The sequence below is a fragment of the Sceloporus occidentalis genome, unplaced genomic scaffold (genome assembly GCF_023333645.1).
Source record: "Sceloporus occidentalis isolate IW3139 unplaced genomic scaffold, rSceOcc1.0.p SCAF_42, whole genome shotgun sequence".
Classification (NCBI taxonomy): domain Eukaryota; kingdom Metazoa; phylum Chordata; class Lepidosauria; order Squamata; family Phrynosomatidae; genus Sceloporus; species Sceloporus occidentalis.
In genome coordinates, this window is record NW_028317022.1 from 699,254 (window position 1) to 722,129 (window position 22,876).

General features: G+C 38.7%; 1 protein-coding gene across 1 annotated transcript in view; it reads right to left on the bottom strand.

Annotated features, from left to right (window-relative positions):
- LOC149289849 (kinesin-like protein KIF26B) overlaps positions 1–22,876 on the bottom strand; it is a 176,471-nt gene that overhangs the window by 53,039 nt on the left and 100,556 nt on the right. Inside the window, exon 5 of the mRNA XM_089490123.1 lies at positions 11,332–11,515. Coding sequence (XP_089346249.1) covers positions 11,332–11,515 — 184 coding nt within the window. The remainder of the gene's footprint in view (positions 1–11,331; positions 11,516–22,876) is intronic.

A 22,876-nucleotide genomic window follows, 5' to 3' on the forward strand; every position in this document is an offset into this window, starting at 1 on the left:
ATTCATCCCCCACAATTGGATGAAGTAACACATTGCAACACTTGGTGAAAAGGTGATATATGAAACTAATATCGATGTCAATGAAAAGTGAAAACGGTTTACTTGAGGGATATTTTCTAGGAAGGAAGGAGCTGCAATGTTTTATTAGGGTAGAACAACCTACAATGAAAAATGATCACTGTTAACGGGCCACTTGCTCAGTCTATTGTCCCAATAATCCTAAATGGTATCTGTGATACGCCTGTGAAGCAATATTAATGACCTGCCTATCTCAGTACATAGCGAGGATCTGCTGATTTTTCTGAGCTAATCTTCCCAGCCTGTCCCTTGGAGACAATGGATGCTGAGTGTGCCTTCAGCAAGAGACGATTCGATCCATCACTGGTCTTTGGTTATTACCCTTGGTGTTGGTTTGGGGGCAGCTTCATTCATCTTGTGAACTGTAGAAACACGTGACACTTTGCTCCAGTGTAACAATTACCTTTACCTATTCTAGCTCAAGAATGAGGAGAATAGCTTGTTACTGGCATGCCCCAGAAAATCAATGTAACATTTTGACTGTCCAAGCCAATTCATCAAGTGAAGTATTGTTAGAGTTGTTAAAAGATGCTTCAAATAACAGAGAAGTCATATCAGACAGCATTCTGAGTTGCTTGTAAGTAAGAGAGGGATATGATTCTTATACTGTAAATGCAACACCAAAATGTAAGCAATATGATGTCTTCTTCTCTGCTAATTCATACTTTAGTTGAGCTTGATGAGTCAGGCAGTTGCAAATAGCCGACTCAATGAGCGTGCTAGCCGAACTGGAATGGTCCTTTACATTAAGAAAAATCTCTGTGTGGCAAAATACTAATCAGAGTATGAGTTTGATTGGATTCTGCTCTCATTCCCACTCCCCTACTTTTGCTTGCCTAGATATATATATATATATATATTATAAATGATGTATTCAGTGTTTATTTAAGATGCAGTATGAGTTTAAAACCTGTTGAGTTATAAAAATTTAGAGGAAGGAGCAGTAAGGCTTTCTTTTGACCAACTCATTGACAAAAGATGGATCTCCTGTTTAGGACTGCCCTTTTCTCAACTACACTGCTGCGTTTGGTTCCCTGTGTAAATGATACACAAATTTACCCAGTGGTGGATGGAGACACAAACGTATCTTTATCTGGCCGCTAGCTGGATACACATATCCAGTAGGCAGCCAGTATATGTCATGTAGCAGCCAATGCCTTAAAGTGTCAGTGCCACTTTTCATCCCCAGTCCTGCTCCCATGGACGTTATTAAATCATACACATGCAAAATGTGCTCAAATCAATGGTGTCCTGTTCTCGATTCTTTCATATTCCCAATCTGCAAAAGAGCGTATAACATTTTATTAACCCCATAATGCAAATTCAGCTGAGTACAAGATGAAGGCTAAGCGAAATGTAAAACGATGCTTGCAAGGTGCTGAATGTTTTATGGCCATATTGCAATTTATCTTTATGAACAGTTCCTTTCACTACACATAACTTAATATATTTTATTAACTGAGAGAGATGAGTTCTCAATTAGTTGTAATGCATACCACATGAGGATTTGACATACCTGTCAAACTGATTTTGATTAATGTTCTTCCCCAGTTTTCTTAGTTATAATGACAGGGCTTGAGTGGTAGAAATTGTGAGTGTGCTGTGTGGCATAAAACTATCTCTTCAGTAGTTAAAAGGGAAATATCACACATTTCTTTCAATGCTTCACCGTGTAGCTTCACCCTGAGAAGACGCTATGTCACGGTATCAACATATTCAGCTGTGAGATTCCCAATTTTCAGTAAGTTAAGTTAAACAGACAGAAGTAGCCTTTTTGATTCAGAGCAGTCCATGGAGCAATTGCCATTGTGTCCCTATTGCCAGCCCCATCTCCTGCGGCTGTGTAATATGTCTCCTTAAATCGAAGCAGTTTTTCAAGGCATTCCTTTCCTAATAGAGCCCTAAATGCGACACATACTCCAACGAAGCTTTCCTATGGTATGCCTCCATCTTTAGAATACATTATACTTTATTACCTCATTATTTAATAAGCTCCCACGAGCATATCAATGAAAATTACCTACATTGCACCCTATGATAAAGATAAATAGCGCTTTTTTAAATGACATCGTAAGATTAATTCTCAGATTTTTACCCAGATTGTACATTTAGTTAATGCAGCGATTAGCAGATCCGTACAGCTATAATGTAATACAGCCCAGTGATTAGCACATATGCGCTGCTATAATGTAATATAGCCATGTAAAAAGCATGTTTGTGCACCAAAACAGTTACATGAAAACAAGTGGTCAAATGGCCCATTCACAGATTCAGGTTTAGAACAAAGGTTAATTATAAATCCACACTTCTAAGTGCTGAATAAGGACGAGTGTTTTTCTCAAGCACTGGATATCATATTGTAGTATCTTTACTTAATTTGTATATGAAGATTCTACACCATGCATTTTTATGAAGGGTAAGTCAGTAATACGGGAACTCGCATATTACATAGATTTATCAGAAGTTCTACAATATGGTCAGAAAACCCCAATACGTATGCAATGAACAACCTCGTTATAATTTTTTTTTTTAAATGCAGGCATTATATGCGCAATAATACCGGTATATAAGTTAATCACCATACAGTGTATAATAATGGGTAAAAGAGAAAGAAAAACAATGGATAGAATACATATATCTAGACTTGGGATGGGCAAATAATTCTTGTTATGAATATTGTTTATGTGATATCGGGTTACTTCAAAATACCGGTATATATCCATAGTTTTAATTAAGTGTGACTACTAGCACATGTAAACCATAAAATTGCCCAGTAGGTGTCATTAGTGCTTGTCCAAAGAGAATAATTACCATGGAAATTTGACCTGAAAATGTTGATGGCTCACATTTTACGCTACTAAAATAATCCTGGAACATATTTTTTTTTACATAATCTTATTTTATATATTTTTATGTTAATAGACTAAATTTAAGTTTCTCAATGGGCAAAGAACGAATCTAAATAACGCATAATTAAAGTGTTTTTGTTGATGAAAGAAAAATGATTAAGAAAAAACTATGGAAATCAAAAATTTAATTTCACTTTACAATATTCTTCTAGCCGGTTTTTCTTCTGGTTCTTTATCATTCAACCATTCCATGTTATATATATTTCATACTTATATTCATGTGTACTGTTGTATTTTATACGTCATCATAAATTAGTAAAACAGTATGTAATAATGGTAAAAATGGTTATTACTTAAAAATTAAAAACCAAAAGGGGAACAGATCATCACAGTGTTCAGCATAACAAATTCATTAATGTAGATTATCTACATTTTTTGTTTGTTAACCTTTGAGAGTTATTTAGTTCAATGTCTTCAGGGTCAGGGTGTTTAACCACAATTTACTTTTTTCATGGTAACTGTACCAACACAAATCGTGTTTTTTAATCAGATATGGCTTTTCTTTCAGTATTTGAAAGTGGGTAATTCGTCATTTAGTATGGATACAATGTAAAACAGAGAAAAAAAATAAAAAAGGCATTTTTTTCTTCCATTACCTAAAAAACAACTCCCAACTTATGTTCAGCAGCATCCCTTGAGCATAGTAATATCCTATATGTACCGGTATTTTTTGTTTTGTTCTGGGGGCTAGATGTCCACCCTACATACTACACTTTTTTTAGAATGTTTTAAGCTTTTGGTTTGGCGTGCAGCAAAGGTGTTTTTTTATTATTTTATATATCTTGTGGGAAGGCTATTGGATGTTTGGGTAGTTTTTCACTTTTTATTTATTATTTTTTTGAAGTTATATAACTTTTTTTTACTAGAGATAACTTTGGTGTATTTATAGAACTCATGGAACCCTCCTGTAACCAGACGGCACTCCTGATGATATAATGGTGAGGTCACTCAGGTCCATATAATTATTTTCTACAATTTTCTTTACTCTTTTTTTTTACATTTTTTCATAACTTTTTTTTAATTTTGTGCTGCTCTCATGGCGATTAGGAAGCATGGATTTATAATCTTCTATCCTGATCACAAAGCAGGGAGATGATCAGAGAGAGCCAGTCAGTATCAGCAGGAAGTGAATGCCTAGATCTATGATTGGGAATTCAATCAGTGAAGGCATATGGGCGCAGAATACAGTCTTTAGGCAGCCAATCTCCCTGACTACAAAAAATCACAGGACATAAAATTCCATCCATCTGTGTGAATGGGTTAATAGTTCGCCTCATGGAAACTGGAAGCATCCTGTGGCACAGCCAGCGTTATCTAATCAATTTCATGTCTTAAAGTGCTCTTCTTTCACTTTACAAAGGCATCATGAATCAATCAACACTAATCAGTAACTTAACAACAGTGGGAAAATAAGTGGATTTGTAATATATACGATTGTATATTTTAACTCCTTCACGCCATGAGCATCTAAACTGTCATTAAAATAGTGTGCTTTGAAGCCTACTGTTATTGCATGAAATGTAATCAGCTGGTTATTGATAATGTTCTTTCTAGGGCATGTCGTGGGTGATCACAGCAATCACGTGAGCTGACGTCAACCCAAATGACCAGCATTAGGGTGCAAACTACCCTTCGGTGCAAAGGAGTTCTTCAATCATTACTACATGGGTATTGAGAACTGTAAAAAGTAAGATCTGGGAAAAGAGACAAACCGGCTTTAAGTATTTACTGACAAGCGTTGAAGGATTTGTGAATATTTTTGTTTATTTTTAGTATAAGAAGTAATACTGTCGGGGAAAGGCACATTACTTAGTTTCTTTAATTTTTACCATACAAAATGTTCCTCTAACTCTTATTTGACCTTATTTACTCTGATAGCATTCATTTTCAGTGAAAGATGATTACATTATTACAGTAAATTAACTTGTTTACGGATCAAAGGGTAATATCCATGAAGCCTGGTGCTGTATGCCTACCATTTAATTTAAATGATATGACCGAATGAGTACAGTAGATGGCTTATGAGTAAAAATAAACAAATAAGACCATTTTTTCACTCTTGTTGCTCCTATTGGTGTGACCTCAGTAGAATAACAAATGACAGAAAATCCTGCCATTCTTTGTCTAATATGTGGCAAACTACTGCCCGTTGATGGATTTCTTCGTGTACATGTGTGTGTATAACATTGTCTATATGTTAGGATTACATAGGGCTTGACATGAGGATACTTTGACATAGCAATTATATGGCCATGTGGTATGATTGAATCTCCAGTATTTATACATGCGGTAGGTGGATTTAAATGGCAATTATGGGATTTCCAGTTTTTGTTACAGGCTACATTATTCTGCCGTGCCTTTTTTTTAACCTCTTCCACTCTCGGTTCTAAAACGAACAAATAGGTTTAATAAGGCTGAATTTGTAGAACTGGACTTTGCAAAGGTCATATTAATAGGTGAGTATGCAAAATCGTAAGAACTGTAGTATTAATACGGTTTCGATGGGATTAAATATTAAAGGCTGAATGGGGAGTTCATGTTCTGTTCCCCTTCAGCTTCAAAGACAAGAAGCCTCGACAAAACAAGTTGATATGAATACTGCATGTGGCGGGCTGAGATAATTCTTATAAAAATCCGATGGTATAGGTCAGAAGGTATAATGGTAATAAAGATGAATGCCTCAACTGGAGGCAAAAAACCAAGTTCCATTAAACACATCATCTGACATACCTTAATAGCTTACATAAAAAAAACCTACTGGATGTAAAGAAAAAAGACTTTAACATGTATAATGGAAAAAGGCATAATAAGATTTGCATTAAAAGAAACATGATAGCTGCACAAATTTCATTATATACCATGCCTGGTTAAATCTTTATATTCTATGCTCGAACTCTGAATTATTTAAGATTTCTCTACTGTTTCATTTTAACCTTCTAAATGATTAATGGAGTCATAATCCAAGAAAAAGTCACTGTCACATTATTTCTTGGGAACAAAAGAAAGCAGTCGCTGTGTATTGTCAGTTTAATTTTGGTAAACCATTTTCTTACGATCTCTTTGAGGTTCCAACAAAAAAGAGTTACAAACACGTGTCAGGGTGCAATTAACAGTACATCAAACCTCAGTTTATTCCTTCTTCTTTTCTATCGTTTCTGTTCATTAAACAAAATGCACAATATTTGTGTCTTCAGCTGCATCTAATCTTGAAAGGCCATGATTGTAAATATGCCATCCGATTTTATACTAAACTGTAAACATGATTAGAGCAAAAGCTAGTTCCTCTGTCATCTGAATTTCATTACCTCCAGAAGTTTTCGATTCTTCTGACGGAGGTCAAAAGGTAGGTCGTTACTTGTTTAATTAAAAAAAAAAAAAAAAAGGGGTTACGGTTTTTGGTAGGGGGATAGAAGGCTGAAGGCTACTCTCCTTCAACTTGAGTCTACAGGCCAATGGCTAGGCAAAGTTATATCCCTGAGGGTGGTAGAAAAATGGAAAATATCACAAGTGGTAGAGGCTAATACGGTAAGGGAATGTCAACATGCATGGGACAGGCATAAAGCTATCCTGAATCTAAGACAATTCTAACGGCTGACTAATGCCTCTACATCTGGAAAAAGTAGCCAAAGGTAGTTCTTATCTGCCGCTAAATTGTATGTTTCTATGAACCAAAAAAGTTGCGCAGTGTATTTTGTGTGATGAAAAGACAGAATTTAATGACACGCCTGCTTATGTCATCTTGTTAATCAATACATCATTTCTTCTGTGTGGTAATTTAAGAGAATACACCAATAGTATTTCTGATGGATCACCAAGAAAACATGGGCACTCTGTCTGCGACATTAACTGTGACTTCCATATACTACTATTCTGTTTCTTTTTAACTGCAAAACCCCCTTGGCTTTTTTTCATATTACAGTTTTGGCTTTCATGTTTTAATGACTTTGACTAATTTTTACTGTTGGCTCCGAATGAATTTGGACTCCCACATTCTTAATACTGCGCACTTCACCATATGGTACTAATTGCAACCTCTCTGTGGAATACTAATCTAAAATATGGATTTTAAAGCTTTAGGAGTTCATTCTTGTTATAATACATACTGTTATATACTATTATACAACAATGTTTCCACAACTGCTCTGCAATGTGACTATTCTTGAATTCTAAGCTTTTGTTCAAGGCATTTTCTATTTCATGAAGCTCCTAATTTATTTTCACATTTATTGGTTACGATTTAACCTTCCTGTGTCATAAAGCAACACCTTACTGTAGTTTTTACAAGAATGCCTTCTGCTGGAACCAATTAAATCTTAATCTTGCAATTATCCAAAATACTTCTAAACCTACATCATGGTCTTTGCTGAAACAAGAGTGTTTAATAATTTAGATTATATCAATGCAGACTTGTGAATCATCTGATTTATTGTTTCGAAGTAGAGAGTTCTTCAGCTCACCCCACCAGGATTGAGGGTTTTGCAAAACCCTCTGGCACTGACATCGTTAACACAGTCTGGTGAATGAGCGATTAAGGACAGGCACTTAGTGATCTGTAGAATCATTCCCCATCACATTTTCATTCCATCACTGTGCTGCCTTGTGTTAAGGCATCCTTTCAATGCATGGCAGGGTTAGGGAAAATGAAGGGGGTGTAATTGGCTGGAATGTCCTACTGGAAATGAGGAACACCTGAGCCACGGTATATATAAGGTCCAGAAGAAATCAATTGAGTGCAGGAAAACCATTTTCAACAGCTTGATGATCCTTTGCTATAAAAGGAGAATGATAATTAAAAAAGAAAGGACTATGGTAATAAACCAGGACTGGGGAGTAAAGGAATATGACCCGCTGTCTTGATCAATATTCTGTACTGGGTCATTAGTTAGCGTGAGAGTAGCTTTTTAAACAATGCATTAAGCCTGTTTATCCCTGCGTTCTAAATAGACTTAATGATTACATTTTTTTGTGAAATAGGACTGTAATATTTTTTTTCTTGCATGATAAAATTTAGGAAATCTCCACTAAATTAAAATTACATCTTGGCCTGAACAGCCTTAGATTTACATTTTATAGCAATTATTGATATTACTTTGTTTATTTTTAACATCCAGCCATGTAAACCACTAGCAGGTCATCATAGTCTGGGTTTCTTACTCACAGCGTGTCATGTCACAATATATAATGAATGCTGAAGTCAAGCAATTTTCTACCAGTTATCCCTGGCAACCCAATCTAAAAGGACCTGGATCATCAATCTGACACAAACCTTCTGAAATTCAGCACACCATATAGCATAAAATCACAAATATTAGTCAGAAGGTTACACCAATTCCCTCTAGATTGTAAGCTTGCGAGCAGGGCCCTTCTTATCTAATGTATCGGTTTGTCTTTGTCTGTCTATTCTAGTGTCTTTATTACTCTTGAAAATATGTATTGTAAAAATTGTTGGCACGATATAAAAGATAAATAAAAACATAATAATAACAATAATAATGTTAATCAGCACACCAAAGCAGCTTGGAGCAAGCAATTAGACTTGCTTGCAAATTATAGACAATAAATCAATTCATTATTATACAGACACAACATTCAGTCTCACAACCTAATAAAGATGTCCCTTGCTAATGGTGTCGCAACGACAGGTCTTTCGGGGACCTCTAGATCCTTCAAGGGACGGCCTCAAGATAAACATTTTCAGCAAGACCACACTTGATTTTTTTGTGGTGGCTTTTGTGGTGGTTCTTCTACATGAGCCAGTTTAATGCATGCATTAGGTCTGGTGTAAAGAGCAGTGGGATGAGGCCACTGTATACAGTTTATGGCCAAAGTTTTTCTACCTACCAATGGCATGGAATTAATAAATAATGTTTTAACTTTCAACATCAGATTCTGTTGAAAATCATTTCTCGTTGGAAACTGTTTTGCTTATTCTCTTTTACTCATTTAAATTCAATATTTAAAGAGGTTTATAAGAAACCCTGATAACAGTTTGCCAAGATTAACATCTATACAGTTGACTGGGTGTTAGCTGCTAGAGGCAAGCAAGGCTGAGTAAACAATCTTTGTGGACCACAGTGCACACCATTATTGTATGATTCTGATGAAAATCTTTCTATTACTATAAACCTTGCAAGATACAGCCTTCAGTCTCTCAATGGCATAGGAACCCAGGGGCATGAGATAATTAAACTGGCTTGACCCTACAGTTTACTCCACACAACACTGCCGACATCAATGAACCATTTTTATTATTAAGATCTTTAAGCCCTACATAATTTGGGGTTGCTCCAACTCCCTCTTAAGATATCCCATCGATACCGGAGAGTTGATAGCAAAAAGACCTGTCATTCACTGATTTACATTTATAAGTAATTGATCTGTACAGTGTGCTAACCAGATTGTGCGTAAACATATAGGTAAAAAATGTATCGCTCTTATTTTATTGTTCTGTGTGCATAATGCATTGCCCAAAATGACATCTTTAAGGCAAATCCAGTGTACAAGCATATTTATGTAAAATAACATAACTAGAATATTAACCACAATAAGGTAGTTTTTTGTGTTAAGAAATTGTTTAGAAATGTTAATTTACATAAAACCGAATGTGCGTGTTTTTTAAGGTATGTCCCCCTTTCTCTATATATGATTTTAATTTACATATCATTGCTTTCGTTTTGAGCTGCTGTCCTCTTTACCCACTTAAATAAAACATACAAATTAGACAGCAAAGTCATCTTAATAAAAAAAAGTCCCGGTCCGCAGCTGACACCTGGCAAGATTCTGCAACACAAATAGCGTTCACAATGCTCCTTAAAAGCATATCATAAGATTTAGCTTGATCCTGCACACAGTGTGCTAATCCTGTCACAGCTTGAGAGGACTGCGGTGCACTGTGAGAGGGGCTGGCTAAGTGCAATTATGGCCTTATCTCAACTGGCAGGTATCTAGATGTAAGTCTCAAACTGAAACACTTCCAAGTTCAGCAAAAGAAACCCGACTACGGTTAAAAAATAGAATTCTTGTAATTCTATCTATGCTTTTGCCATTGCCATGTTAAAAATATGTTTTCACGCATTTTTCTATGAATGGACTAAACAAAATATATATAATGTGCTATACGGCTCTTTATATAGAGCTTGGTTTGCTACAAAATGATGCCTAGTATACAATGCCAGTATAGGGGCAACCTCCTCTGCTAACAATGGCAACCTAGATCATAGCTAAAATATTGAAAACACTACCAAGCTTCCCTGGACATCATCATCATCATCACTGTCAGAAGGGTGCCATCTGTATGACTTGCTGGAAACCAGCTGTGGTGGGGCCAACATTCCTGTCCTAGATCGCTTTTACAAAAAGATTTAGCAGGGGATCCAAGCTACTTTCATGGACACATTTGCTCTTCCAACTGAGTAAATCAGACAACTGCCAGTTGTTAGATAATGGTCACAAAAAGGACAAGACTTATAGCCAAAGAGAACGATCGAAACAACCAGATAATTTAAACTGGCTATCCAAACAAACTAACCCAGCCCAGTAGAGGTGAGCTTAGGTCATCTGACCCTGGGAAGTTCAAAGGCTTATGCATGTGTTAAGTCTTAGGTGAACACATGGGACATTTTTTCAGGACATATAATTTTTGCATATTACTGACCAGAACATGTAAACAGTAAGTGACTAATTGACTTCCTTCTGTGAGTTTGTACTTGTTATGTTGTATTGACCCATTGTACAAAGCTGCAATATATGATGGCACATATAAATCAATAACAAAATAATAATAATATATCTCACAAACTATGGGTTACCTGAGCTGGTCAACACGTAATATGTACATATGTACTGGATAAAATGTTCAATGTGGGCATCCCAGTGGACTGAGAGTTTACATCAAAAGATTGCTATTTGATGTGTGTGATTTAGAACTCATCCCCTAAGTTCTATCACAAAATCAACAGAACACAATATTGGTAATTCTTAATTTCTTAATCAACTATTATGAGGTAAACGTGGTAATTAATCAGGAATCTCCCAAGAAGATATGTATTGAATTTTCTTCAAGTGCATGAAAGCAGTGCCACAGGGGCATGTAGTGCCTCCCCTTTATCCCATTTATCGCAGCCACAGATTATAAGGAGACGGGAGCTAAGGAGAAGATGCTGGGGAGAATGTTTCAGTAGGAACAGAAATGAGCTACTTGCACAGCAACTTTAATTATACATCCTCAGAATTTTTCTTCAATAAAGGGACTAGTGATTTACAAAAAAAATCCCTGCCTACAGTAATTAAATATTATATCCATTATTATATGGCTCTTTGTTTCACTTTGAAGCCAGTAGCTTACCTTCCCTAGACCTGGTGTGTCTTTTACTTTGTTGACCGCTCTGAGCAGGCATGGAGGTGCAGGCGGTGGGCATGTCTGAAGAATCCCACAGAAGCTGGTAGAGAACAGTGGTGGTTCACACACCAATGAAGGCGTTGTTCTCTGCTTCTTCTTTTTGGAGGAAAGGTTTAATTTCTGAGCAGCCCTGTAAAAAAAAAAAAAATAAACATTGAATTCCGAGCATCAGTTGGTGCGATATCATCAAAGCATGGCTCTTCTGAAGGCTAGCAATATGTATTACTGTACCGTATAACCTTTTTACTCTTGAGTCATTTATTTTCTTGGAATTCTGTTATAATGCATATGTATAATGCACAGTATATAGGTTTTTAAGCTATATATGTATTGCTTTAAAGCATAAATAAACAGAATTTCAATTTTCTAATACATCTGTGCTATAATATGTTTATATGTTTCTCAAGTCTCGGTGTTCACATTTGACATTTTCTTACCAAAGCGGGGACAGAAACTTAGCTGTGTTGTTTTTTTTTTTATATACAGCCTTAGAGCATTTTGTCATATTTTGTTTGTTTTTGACAGCACTAACCTTTTGTTATTACATTCAACCCTTAGATTAGATGTATGTATGACGTGGCAGGAACTTTTATGAATTTTGTTTAGTAAAGGTTTCAAAAGGTACAATGAGAACTTATTAGTTTTCATAATAAAATGTATTTTCGTTGAGTAATTGTTGACCTACTGATCCAGATCTTATTAAAGATCTATATATATATTAAAATTAAGGACTTTTATAAAGCATTTTAAGAATCATACCTACCTAATGCAGCTGAATACCCACACTCAGCGAAGAAATAATTCAATCATTTTAAAATTATGTTCTATTAAGTTTTTGTCATCGAATGCTTTGTTTCAACATCATGTGACACAAAATAGATGACCTAAATGAGTAAAAGTCTCCTAAACATTGCTGTTTTTATGGAGGTTATACCTCTTGAAGGTTAAGACAACAAATTTTCCTACATTTGTTTGTGTAACATACTAGAGCAAATAATGCTTTGTACATGTACCTTCTTCTCTTATTGGGCTACCAGGGCTGGAGAGGTGATCACGAGGCGGCCCTGGCACTTTAAGGCCAGCAGCTGCCTGATGACGTAGGTGCGGCAGACAGCTAGATACGCTCGCCCACATGTTTTTATGTTCATATAGCGTGCAGCTAGGCATATGTAGCCGCTGGCATCTGCCCAGCGTGCCAATCCAGTTCTGTGGAATACCAATCCATAACAGCTGGAGGTACACATTGTTACACCCCTTTTGTAATATCCTTCTAACCAATGTGGCCTTCAGTTGCAAAATTACATATGGTGTGCATGAACAATAAGGATCTATAAAGCTTCCACCTATGTTGTTATGTGGTAAACCGACTAAATGTATGGAACATTTTATATCGAATTATAAAATATCAAGGAGATGTGGTGTCACTCTGTGTATGTGCAAATATGCAATTTTTAACAGCTCCTCTTTTCCTAGTTTATTAAGAGTAATATTCAAAGAATTATTGGGTAAGGGTTTTTATAATGAATCGCATTGATTATGAGGGAAATACAGTATTTTATAACTATATGTGAGGTGTGGTTTCGATAAAGAGGGCAGGGCTACCTGCATGTAGGGGCAGGGCTAGCCTCAGAATTATAAAGTGGTGGAACCTGGGCAGAGATTGGGCGTAGCCAAATGCCCGGAGTTTTAGCCCTGGGGCAGAAAAGCTTTACCCATGGACTCTGGGTATGTTTCCCGGTATGTTTGTGACTCAAATCAATTAAAGCAACATACCAAGCTCATGCGAAAATTATAAATCTCTGGGGACAATAATAATAACCAGGGCTGGCGACGTAATCAGAATATCTGGTTACCCTAGCATAAGTTTTCAATTGCAGTATTATAGCTATAATTTAATATAGCAAATTATACTTTTAAAATTTGCTATTTAGAGTGAGATTTTAGTCAATGCTTCGGTAATACAAAGGAACACGTATGATATATACAAGGTGTCGTTAGCATTTGAAAACCGCTTTATATTTTTATTTAAATAGAAAATTATCATATATTACCATATAAAGTATGCGGCGACATAACAAGGACACAGCCTGAAAGTGAACCTTCTCCAGCAAGAAAAAATGTGATAAAAATAAAAACAATGCAGTTTTATTCCTGTGTTCATGTATACAAATTTATGGATAATGTGAAAATGATCATATGTGAAATTATTTAAATTATCTCACTGTATACGTACTACTGAGAAAAAAACATCAAGGCTGATATTTTGCCAACTATTTAGCTAAAAATAATTAAAACTATTTTTAGATATGTATTTTTTATTCCTTTTACATTTTCAGTTTAGGCTATGAATAGGAATACATGTCAACCTTGTGTTTCCCTACATAAGGAAATAATTAGAGTCCACTTAGAATAGAATTACTTTCAGAAGTAAGAAAATTTAAGGGGGATGCTTTTTTAAAAAAATGCCCAGCAATCTGGAATTAAAAGAAACGCTTTTGATTTTTTAAAAAAAAAACAAAAGAATTTTCAAATATTTACATCTAACTTGGAAGAAACACCCATTTTAAAATTGAGCAATGGCCAGAGTTTACAAGCACCCAGTAAAAATAATTAGCTGACCCACAATATTCTGGCAACCATTTGTTTCTGCATTAAGTTCTTGGAATTTATATATGTGTTATACGAAAACCATACTGAGCAAATTAACTTGGAGGACTCTAGTGAAATGAAATCAGACGGTTATCGTTAGTGTAATATATGGAACTAGAGAGGTACATATGTTTGTGTGTAAGTTTAATCAAATCTAAATAAAGCATTTTGCCAATTACTGGCCTGATTGCCTGGTTACAAACACCAATGGTGGGCAACACTTCTTAATAAGTTCTCATAGGCCAAAAAACAGGATGTCTATAGATCAACAAAATAAACTCCATAACCGTCTACCTACATTAAATAGTCTATAACCCTCTGAGGCTTTGCAATCCCCCCTTCAAAAAAATAATTTTGTAGACAGAGCTGCCTTTCTGGCGAAGAGACTACAAGTGGAGCTATGAATATTTAATATGAAATTACAATACTAACTTGATAACAATGCACTAATGGGACTATGTCATTTGGCATGATGAATGCTCAGATTAAAGAGATAATGACGTACGCTCCAAGAATATTAGAATTACTAGAAAGATTAAGTGAAACATATTTATAAAATGCTGTTATTAGTGTTACAAAAAAGACTTAGTATCGTGCATTCCCAAATTTTGCATAAGGATTAATTGTAAATTGTTTAATGTTGTACTAACTCCAGAGTTGTCTTTGTAATTTATTGCTTAGTTTTTTTAAGAGTTTTAGGTTAAATTAACTAATTATCAGTGCCACATGGTCTGCAGCTCACTCCTTTATATTCTGCGGTTTTATCCTATCTGAACATCCCAGCGGCTACTGTTCAGTCTTGTATATCACGACTGAAGTCTCTACTTGAATACAGGTAATGTCTTTCAGAATATCTTTAACTTCTGATTTTTAGAATTACGTGGTTGCACCATTAGCATACCCCTCAACATTTAAATTGTCCAGATCCACCATCTGCCTTACCCAAATAGCCATCTTGTGGTGCGCCTCATCAGGGGAGAACAGAGGATATGTCAACTGGCTCACGATTCCAAATACATGCAAAAGTGGGACATTTCAGCAACTACCCAGGACATTCCTGATTGACAAGCAATATCAGGACCCCTTGGAGGGTAATAGCAAGTTAGTTTTTTATATAGGCTACTAAAGTCTTGATCTGTGGAGTCTCTGGGTCCGCTCAAATTAGAAAATCATGTAGGATAACAACCTACCATGATGAAAAAAAAGGCAGCTTAAATTGACTTTGCTAAATTGACTTTGCTAAATCACTTTGTAGTCTAAGTACAAGCAATAAAACATATTCACTTACAAACTGATGTATTATTGGAGATTTTTAAATGATCAGAGGATATGGTAGGAAGAGCAGAAATGCTACACTTATATGCTGACCAATCAATCCTTATTGTCTGATACTAACCAAAATTAGGATTCGTTCTCTAGATCGTGGAATACATAAGATCCCTGAACACACAAAAAAGCAGAGAAGTCCTAGGACTGCTACCCACTGCGCTTATTCACACATACTATTAAGAAAGCCGTACTCTGTTGGAATCTTACATTTGCATTGTGATTAGCCAGAGCCAAAAATGATACTCTTCAAATATTTTCTGTCTTGGGTGAGTACAGAAAGCTTGTGTGGTAGGCTTGCGTTAATGTAAGCAGACAAGGACCAGAGACGAGCCAGAGAGAAAGAACACTGGAGATGTTCGAATTCCAGTAGACTATGAAAGCAGAATATCAACACATCAAGCATTATGCCTTCGACTACTCCTGTATACCAAAATATCTCATGTGGGATAATGTTTTTGTTGCTTTAAAGCATGTGTAATAAGTATGCACAAAAAACCCCCCAAAATTCCATCTTTCCCCTTCAAACCCTAGCTACTCCAAGATGATTTTGTGTTTTCATCAGAAGATTTTGCCATCGTAGTTGTTCAGCAAGCTTCAGTAAAGACAAGCCCTGGATACTAAGAGGAAGGGCTGCATGACTGGGCCTATATTAACTATAAGCATGCTGGCCAGGTTTTAAGGGGTCATTTAAGGGACATCCTATGGGGTCCCACATCCTTTTATGGGTGGGGTTTTGGGTGGTTATTTAGGGGACCGTTTTCCCGCCACTGATCAGAAATCTGTTAATCAGACTGACAAACCCAAAAAATTTTTTTCAATCAGTACCTTTTCATTTAAAGCTACTTACCTTGCTATGTCTGATCAGGACATGGAAAATATGCTGGCTGCTATCAGGGTTGCTGCGGTGGCCAATGGTGGCTCTTGGCTGCAAGAAAAATTTGCAGCATTAGTTCCAGAGATGCCGTCCGGTCCTTCTACTTCTTCCAGACTTCGCCCGGAGGTTGCCAGGAGGCCCGCCATACGGCCTAGACCTTCTGCTTCTCCCGGGGCTATCAGAGCTCCGAATTCGGAAGGTACACACAGGAGGTCTTCGGCCAGCCGTAGAAAGACTGCCAAGAGGGCTCCTGCAATCCCCTGCCCACCTGAACCCGCGGCAACTCCGGATTCTGAGGACGATTCTGTCGACTCGATTCCACCTACCCCTCAGCGGCCTTCTTCTTCCGGACGTTTTTCTGCACCTTCCGTTCCTCGATCTCGGCATCCAGTTTCCTCCGTGGTGGTCCCTGCTCCCGGCAGTTCGTCTCCTTTCAATATGGCGGCCGCCATGCCTCGTGTCTCACGTGGCAGGCAGAGGTCAACGCGGGCTGTGACGTCAGCGGTGCGCCGAGGTGAAGATGACGGGAGTGGCCATCTTGTTGGTGTCTCTCGGGATTTGCCAGCTGTTTCACGCTCACGTGGGGCCCGTGGAGCATTTCCTTTGACTGCTGCGTTGGAGAATCAATGGAATTTGTCTTAACAGGGGTCCAGTTGGTCTCTGGTCCTGTTTCCCGACGACAGTTCCGCTCCGGATAACCTAGCTGCTGCAGAACATCTTGGATCGTCCGGATTGGCTCCCCTGCAACCTGGCAGTTCTGGTGAGCATGTTCAGGATCCCGGTCCTATTGCAACACCCCCTCCTACACTTACCTCTTTACCTTTGTCTTCTGCTGTTGTGGGTCCTCCTCCTGCTCCCAGCGCTGCGCCCCCTCCTTTGCCTCAGTTGTCTAATTTGCCTTTCTTGGATTTGTTTTCTGGTTTTCGGTCATTTTTGCAGCAATGTGAGGATAGGGTCAGAGCGGGTACTTCGTGCCCGCAAGCGGTTTGGAGTGGTTATTCTCCACAGTCTGCTGGCGCTGTACCTGCCCCCATGGGTACGGCGGCCAGCTCAGTGTCTGTTCCACCTGTGACTGCACCTGCCGCAGATGCGCCGTCGGTGGCAAAAGCTGCAGAGAAAAGTTCTGATAAAGCTGAAAGGGTTGCTGATTCGGCACGTGGGGAGGTTTACGTGTGTTTCGAAGGTCCGCTTGGGGCACATCTAAAACAGGAGGTGAGAGAGCGCATATGGAAGGGCGAGTATATTGAAATATTTTCCCTTCTTCCCCTGGAGAAATTTAATTTGGACAGGGGCTCCAAGGGAGATGAGAGTAAAAAGGAGGAGGAGGAAAAGAGGCGCTATCGCCTCATTCCTCGCACGTTTACCAACTGGTTACAAGCTTTTGCCATTTTGGCGAGCGTTATCGGTGAGAAAACCCCAGAACATTGCTCGGGTTTGTTTTGCTATATGGATAGCATAGGCGAAGCTTATAGAGTATACGGAGGTCTGGCATGGCTGCGTTACGACGAGCAATTCCGACAGCATATGGCTGTCCGGCCGAATATTCATTGGGACCACAAGGATATTGCCTTGTGGCTCTGTGTTACGGCTCCTGCCAGGTCCGCCGGTAGTCCCTTTTCAGGCAGCCAAACAAAAAAGGCTGTTGCTGGCAGTTCAACCAAGGCGTATGTTGATGGGGCGCTTGCAGATATAAACACGAGTGTTCTGTCTGTGGAGGTTCCCATGCATCCGTTAAGTGCTTTTAAAAAGGCTAAGTCCGCTTCAGCCACAAGCACTGTTACAAAAGGGGACAACCCCGGTGAACGCCCTCGCGATGCTACCGTGGCTTTAGCGTTATGAGGATGAGGTGGCTGCCGAATTGTTGTGGTTTGGTTTTACGGAGGGTTTCCGTATTCCTTGTCAGGTTGAACGGTGTTCGGTTGATGTTAAAAATTTGCAGTATGCTTTGGCCTTTCCAGATGTGGTCTCCGAGAAATTGCGGAAAGAGATTGCTTTAGGGAGAATAGCGGGCCCCTTTCAGTTTCCCCCATTTTCTGATTTAATTGTCTCTCCTTTGGGTGTTGTCCCTAAAAAAGAGGCGGGCAAGTTTCGATTAATACATCACTTGTCCTATCCGAAGGGTTTTTCGGTAAATGATGGGATTGACAAGGAGTATTGCGCAGTCTCCTACACGCCCTTCGATCGGGCTTTGCATTGGGTAAGATCTTAAGGCGCTGGTACCCTGATGGCGAAGACTGACGTGGAGGCTGCCTTTCGGCTCCTTCCGGTCCATCCGAACAGTTTCAGGTTGTTGGGTTTCAGGTGGGACGGTCAGTTTTATGTGGATCGTTGTCTCCCCATGGGCTGCTCCATCTCTTGCTCGTACTTTGAAACTTTCAGTTGTTTCCTGGAGTGGGTCATCAGGACGGAATCTGGGATTCCCTCCTCGATCCACTATCTGGATGATTTTTTATGCATTGGCCCTCCGCACTCTTGGGTTTGCCGCCCCAGATTTTGGTCCTACACGCGGGCGGGAATGATTTGTGTTATGTGCCGTTGCGGCGCCTCAAAAAAAACATTAAGTGTGACATCATCCGTTTCCAGGCTTCCATGCCCAACGTTATTATTTTATGGTCCGAGATCGTCCCTAGGCTGTTTTGGAGAGGTGCGAGGTCATTGGCTGGCATCAATAGGGCTCGCCTTAACGTTAATAAGGCTATTGCTCATTTTGTGTATGTTAATATATAGTTCCTGAGTCATGTCAGCCCAAGCCATGGCTGCTGTTACAATTAATTGAAGAAGAAAGTGTTATTACTCACCAAAAATGGTGTCAGTTGAGAATTATTTGTACCTATTATGCCAATGCACTTTAATTTACCTATAGCCTTGGAATAAATTACAAACATGTATTATATTCAAGATTTTATGGTTCATTTCTCTTTTCATTACACACACTACAGGTTACTTAGGATGTGATCATATTGTTAACTCTTTGAAAGCCAGAGTGTAATGTAATAATGAAAATAAGTGACACAACATTTTGCAAAATCTCTTCTATGGCACAAAGTCTGCGTGCAAACTGCATATTTCTCTTTGATAACACTAAAACACTACAATATCACAGGGCTGGATCCAACTGCAACAAATCTATAGGTCTGTATAGCACCTGATGGAAAGGTACATACAATTCTGTACACTCTGCATAACCCCTCCTGGGAACATAATCCTCCCAGGGTAATTAAGATATGCATTGGTACACATATTTACGCACTCTCACACTAACACATACTTACACAAATTCACACACATGCTACCCCCCCATGCCCACAGAAAGATCAAACTAACCCAAAGACCCATGCCAAGTTAAGTGTCTTTAAAAGTTTAAAGTAGATATGTCACATCCATATTTTTTTATTCATTTATTAATTTAACATTAATTGTATTAATCATTACATTCCTCTAACAGCCTTTAACTTCTGCTTTTTGTACTCCAATCACTGTATCTGTTTCAAAATACAGGGATTATTTAGATTGTTAGAGACTGAAACCTCCTAAAACAAAGTATACCTTGTCTTTTTTCCAGAGAGTGGTATGATTAGCTACCAGCCCTGGTTAAATTCCTTGGGATTATTTTCAGGCATTCACTAGGCCAAGTTAATGGCTTTTCCGTTCATGTCTGTGTGTCAGGAGGTAATTCGTGACCACCTCACAGGTTCTGTACCTAGGAATATTAACCTTGCATAAGAACGGCTTTATGGATCCCATTTAGCTTTTTGGTCTCTGCTGAGCAATGTTGAACATATTTAATGGTATCACATGCCTTGTTTACAAATAATCGTATAATTTAAACATCTATAAATCTTCGGATTGGCTTTATGAGTCTGGTTTTGTAGAATGCTTATATTAATATGGTTTGTCTAGTTAGAAACGGTGTGTGGCTAGGTCATTTCCCTGAGGTGGCAATAGCACACAAAACATTATATCGGCAATTGAGATTTTAAGAAAAACTCATGCCAGGCTGGTAGGCACACCCTATTAAGAACATTAATGTCCTCATACATGAAGCTAAGTTAATGAAACCCAGTTAGAAATTGAGCTGGTCTGTAAAAGTGCAAAGGACACAAGAGCACATTAGACGTGTATGATGTAACATAAACCTTTGTTACACAAAACACCTAAGGGGATATAGAGACCACCCAGATATCCAAGCCCATACTAAGGTGTCCAGGCAACTTTATGATCAGATAATCAACCACCAGTAGGAGGTTAATTCTTTCTACTTAACATGTTTAATCAAGTTATCAATATGTATTTCAAAAGTGGAACAAAAGTTTTTAAAGTGGCCTTATGCCCATAACAACTGATGATTCTACTTACTGGGCCATTCCATTGGTTCCTATGATGATAAGACACAATTTAAAAACATAATGCTAAATGATAGATACACAAGAAACATAGCTAGACATTTTAAGACAAAATGAGCATAATCGAAAAAGATATAGTCAAGATGATAATCAGAGAGGTGATTAGGATTCCCTAGCAAAAGAACATTTTCCTGATGTTGAATTCTCAGTCAATACTTATTGTGACCAAATCTTGAAAGTGTCAAGTTCGGTGGTGTTTTAGTTAAGACATCTTAGCTTTATGGCTGGAATTGTGGATATCAGCGCCCCCCACATACACACACTCCCTACCATACAGTCATGCCCTCCACTCCAACACCAAAAACTCCACAAAAAAACAAAAGTACCTGCCACAGTCTCCTCCTAATCGGTAGAGCCAGTTAGGCAAGTACTTTTGGTCTTCCCTCCTTCTGACCCTAATGTGACTCCAAGTGAGATGTCCTCATGCGACACACGCAGGGGAGAGGAGGCACACAATACTATTCCAATCGCATAACAAATGCGAGTACAGAAAGTGACCTGAAACAGACATGCAAGTTGCAATCAGGTCCAGCCTAAGGTTTTCAGGCACCCTGTGCGGGTCACCCCTGTGGTGCCCCCTCCCCAGTCATCACCCCCAGAGTCCCTTTGTCCCCTCCTTCACTGTACCACACCTGTCTTTTTTCACACAAACCCAGCCTTGCAGGTATAGATCAAGTGAAAAAATCACAAGCAAACTCAGCATTGAAGGTATAGATCAAATTAATAATGCATGGAAACCAGTGTTCCCTCTAAGCTGTGCGCTTGTGCGCGTGCACATAACTTTTCAAGAGAGCGCACACGTCGTAAAATTGTGCGCACAGTACCTAACGGGGGGGCAGGCAGTCCGTCCAGGGTGACGCTGGCACTCCTCCAGAGAAGGACAGTAATGTCCGCCGCTGGAGGAGCAAGCTCGGTTGGGGAGATCAAAGATCTCCCTCCAACCGGCTTAAAATCAATCAAGGGAGCGGGAGGTCTGTTAATACAGACCTCCGATCCTGCTCCCTTGCGATGCTCGCGGCAACTGATGCTGTGCGTCGGGATTTGATGTCAGATCCCAGCGCACAGCACTGAAGCCACGCCCACCGTCTTTACTGCACCGGAAGGACAGGACACAGAAGAAGAAGAGGCAAGAGGAACAACGATGAGGAGGAGGAAAAGTAACTAACAGAGGAAAGGTAGGAAAACAGTAAGTGAGAGTGGATTAGTAAGTGTGTGAGAGCGATGGGTGTTATGCTGTAGTTTATGCTGAATGTTTGTGAATGAGTGTGTGTGTGATAGCATGGATGTGTAAGTGGGGGGGTGGATAGCATGGCATAGGGAGGCTGTAATCACATTAATATGTTGCCCAGGTTCCAGCATGTTCTGGCTTCCTGGGCATGATAGGAGTGTGATTGCTGTTAGCAATTATATATATATATATATATATATATATATATATATATATATATATATAATATTGTTGTTGTTTTTTTGTCCAATTTTGGTGTGTTATTTTTAATAAAGTGGGTTGTTTTTTTAAAGGGGGGGTCATTTTCAGTTTTGGTCAAGTGAATGCTGAATTTTCGGTCCAGAATTTTCATTTTGGTGCATCCCTATATACTAAGCCAGACACTGAAGCGGTAGGCCTACACCACATCAATGTTTGGCTTAAAATATAGTCACCAGAATCAGGAATCAGCACTCACTCCCCACAGGAACTCAGGTGCTTAGCTGTGCCGGGAAGGGCCAGCTCCCCAGTAAATCAAAATAGAAAAAGGCTCCAGGCACTCAAGGGTTCCATCAGACAGATTTATTGAAGGAAACGGACAACAACGTTTCGACCTCACAATGAGGTCAACTTGATAAAGACCTCATTGTGAGGTCGAAACGTTGTTGTCCGTTTCCTTCAATAAATCTGTCTGATGGAACCCTTGAGTGCCTGGAGCCTTTTTTGGCTTAAAATATAGTGATAGGGGTTATGCTACATTATTGGCAATGTCTGGCTCAATGTATAATAATAGGTGTTGTGCTGTGCCTGAGTATATAGTGATAGGTGTTATGCTGTACTACCGTCAGTGCGTGCCTCAGTATATAGTGATAGGTGTTATGCTGTACCCCTGTCAATGGATACCTAACGACAGAAGCTATGCAGCCCGGAGACCCCGCTCCTGATTCGCTCATAATTAACTTTTGCAGTGAGAATTTCACCTTTAAAATAGACCATGGAGTCAAAAGGGTTTGAAATATATAGCTCCAC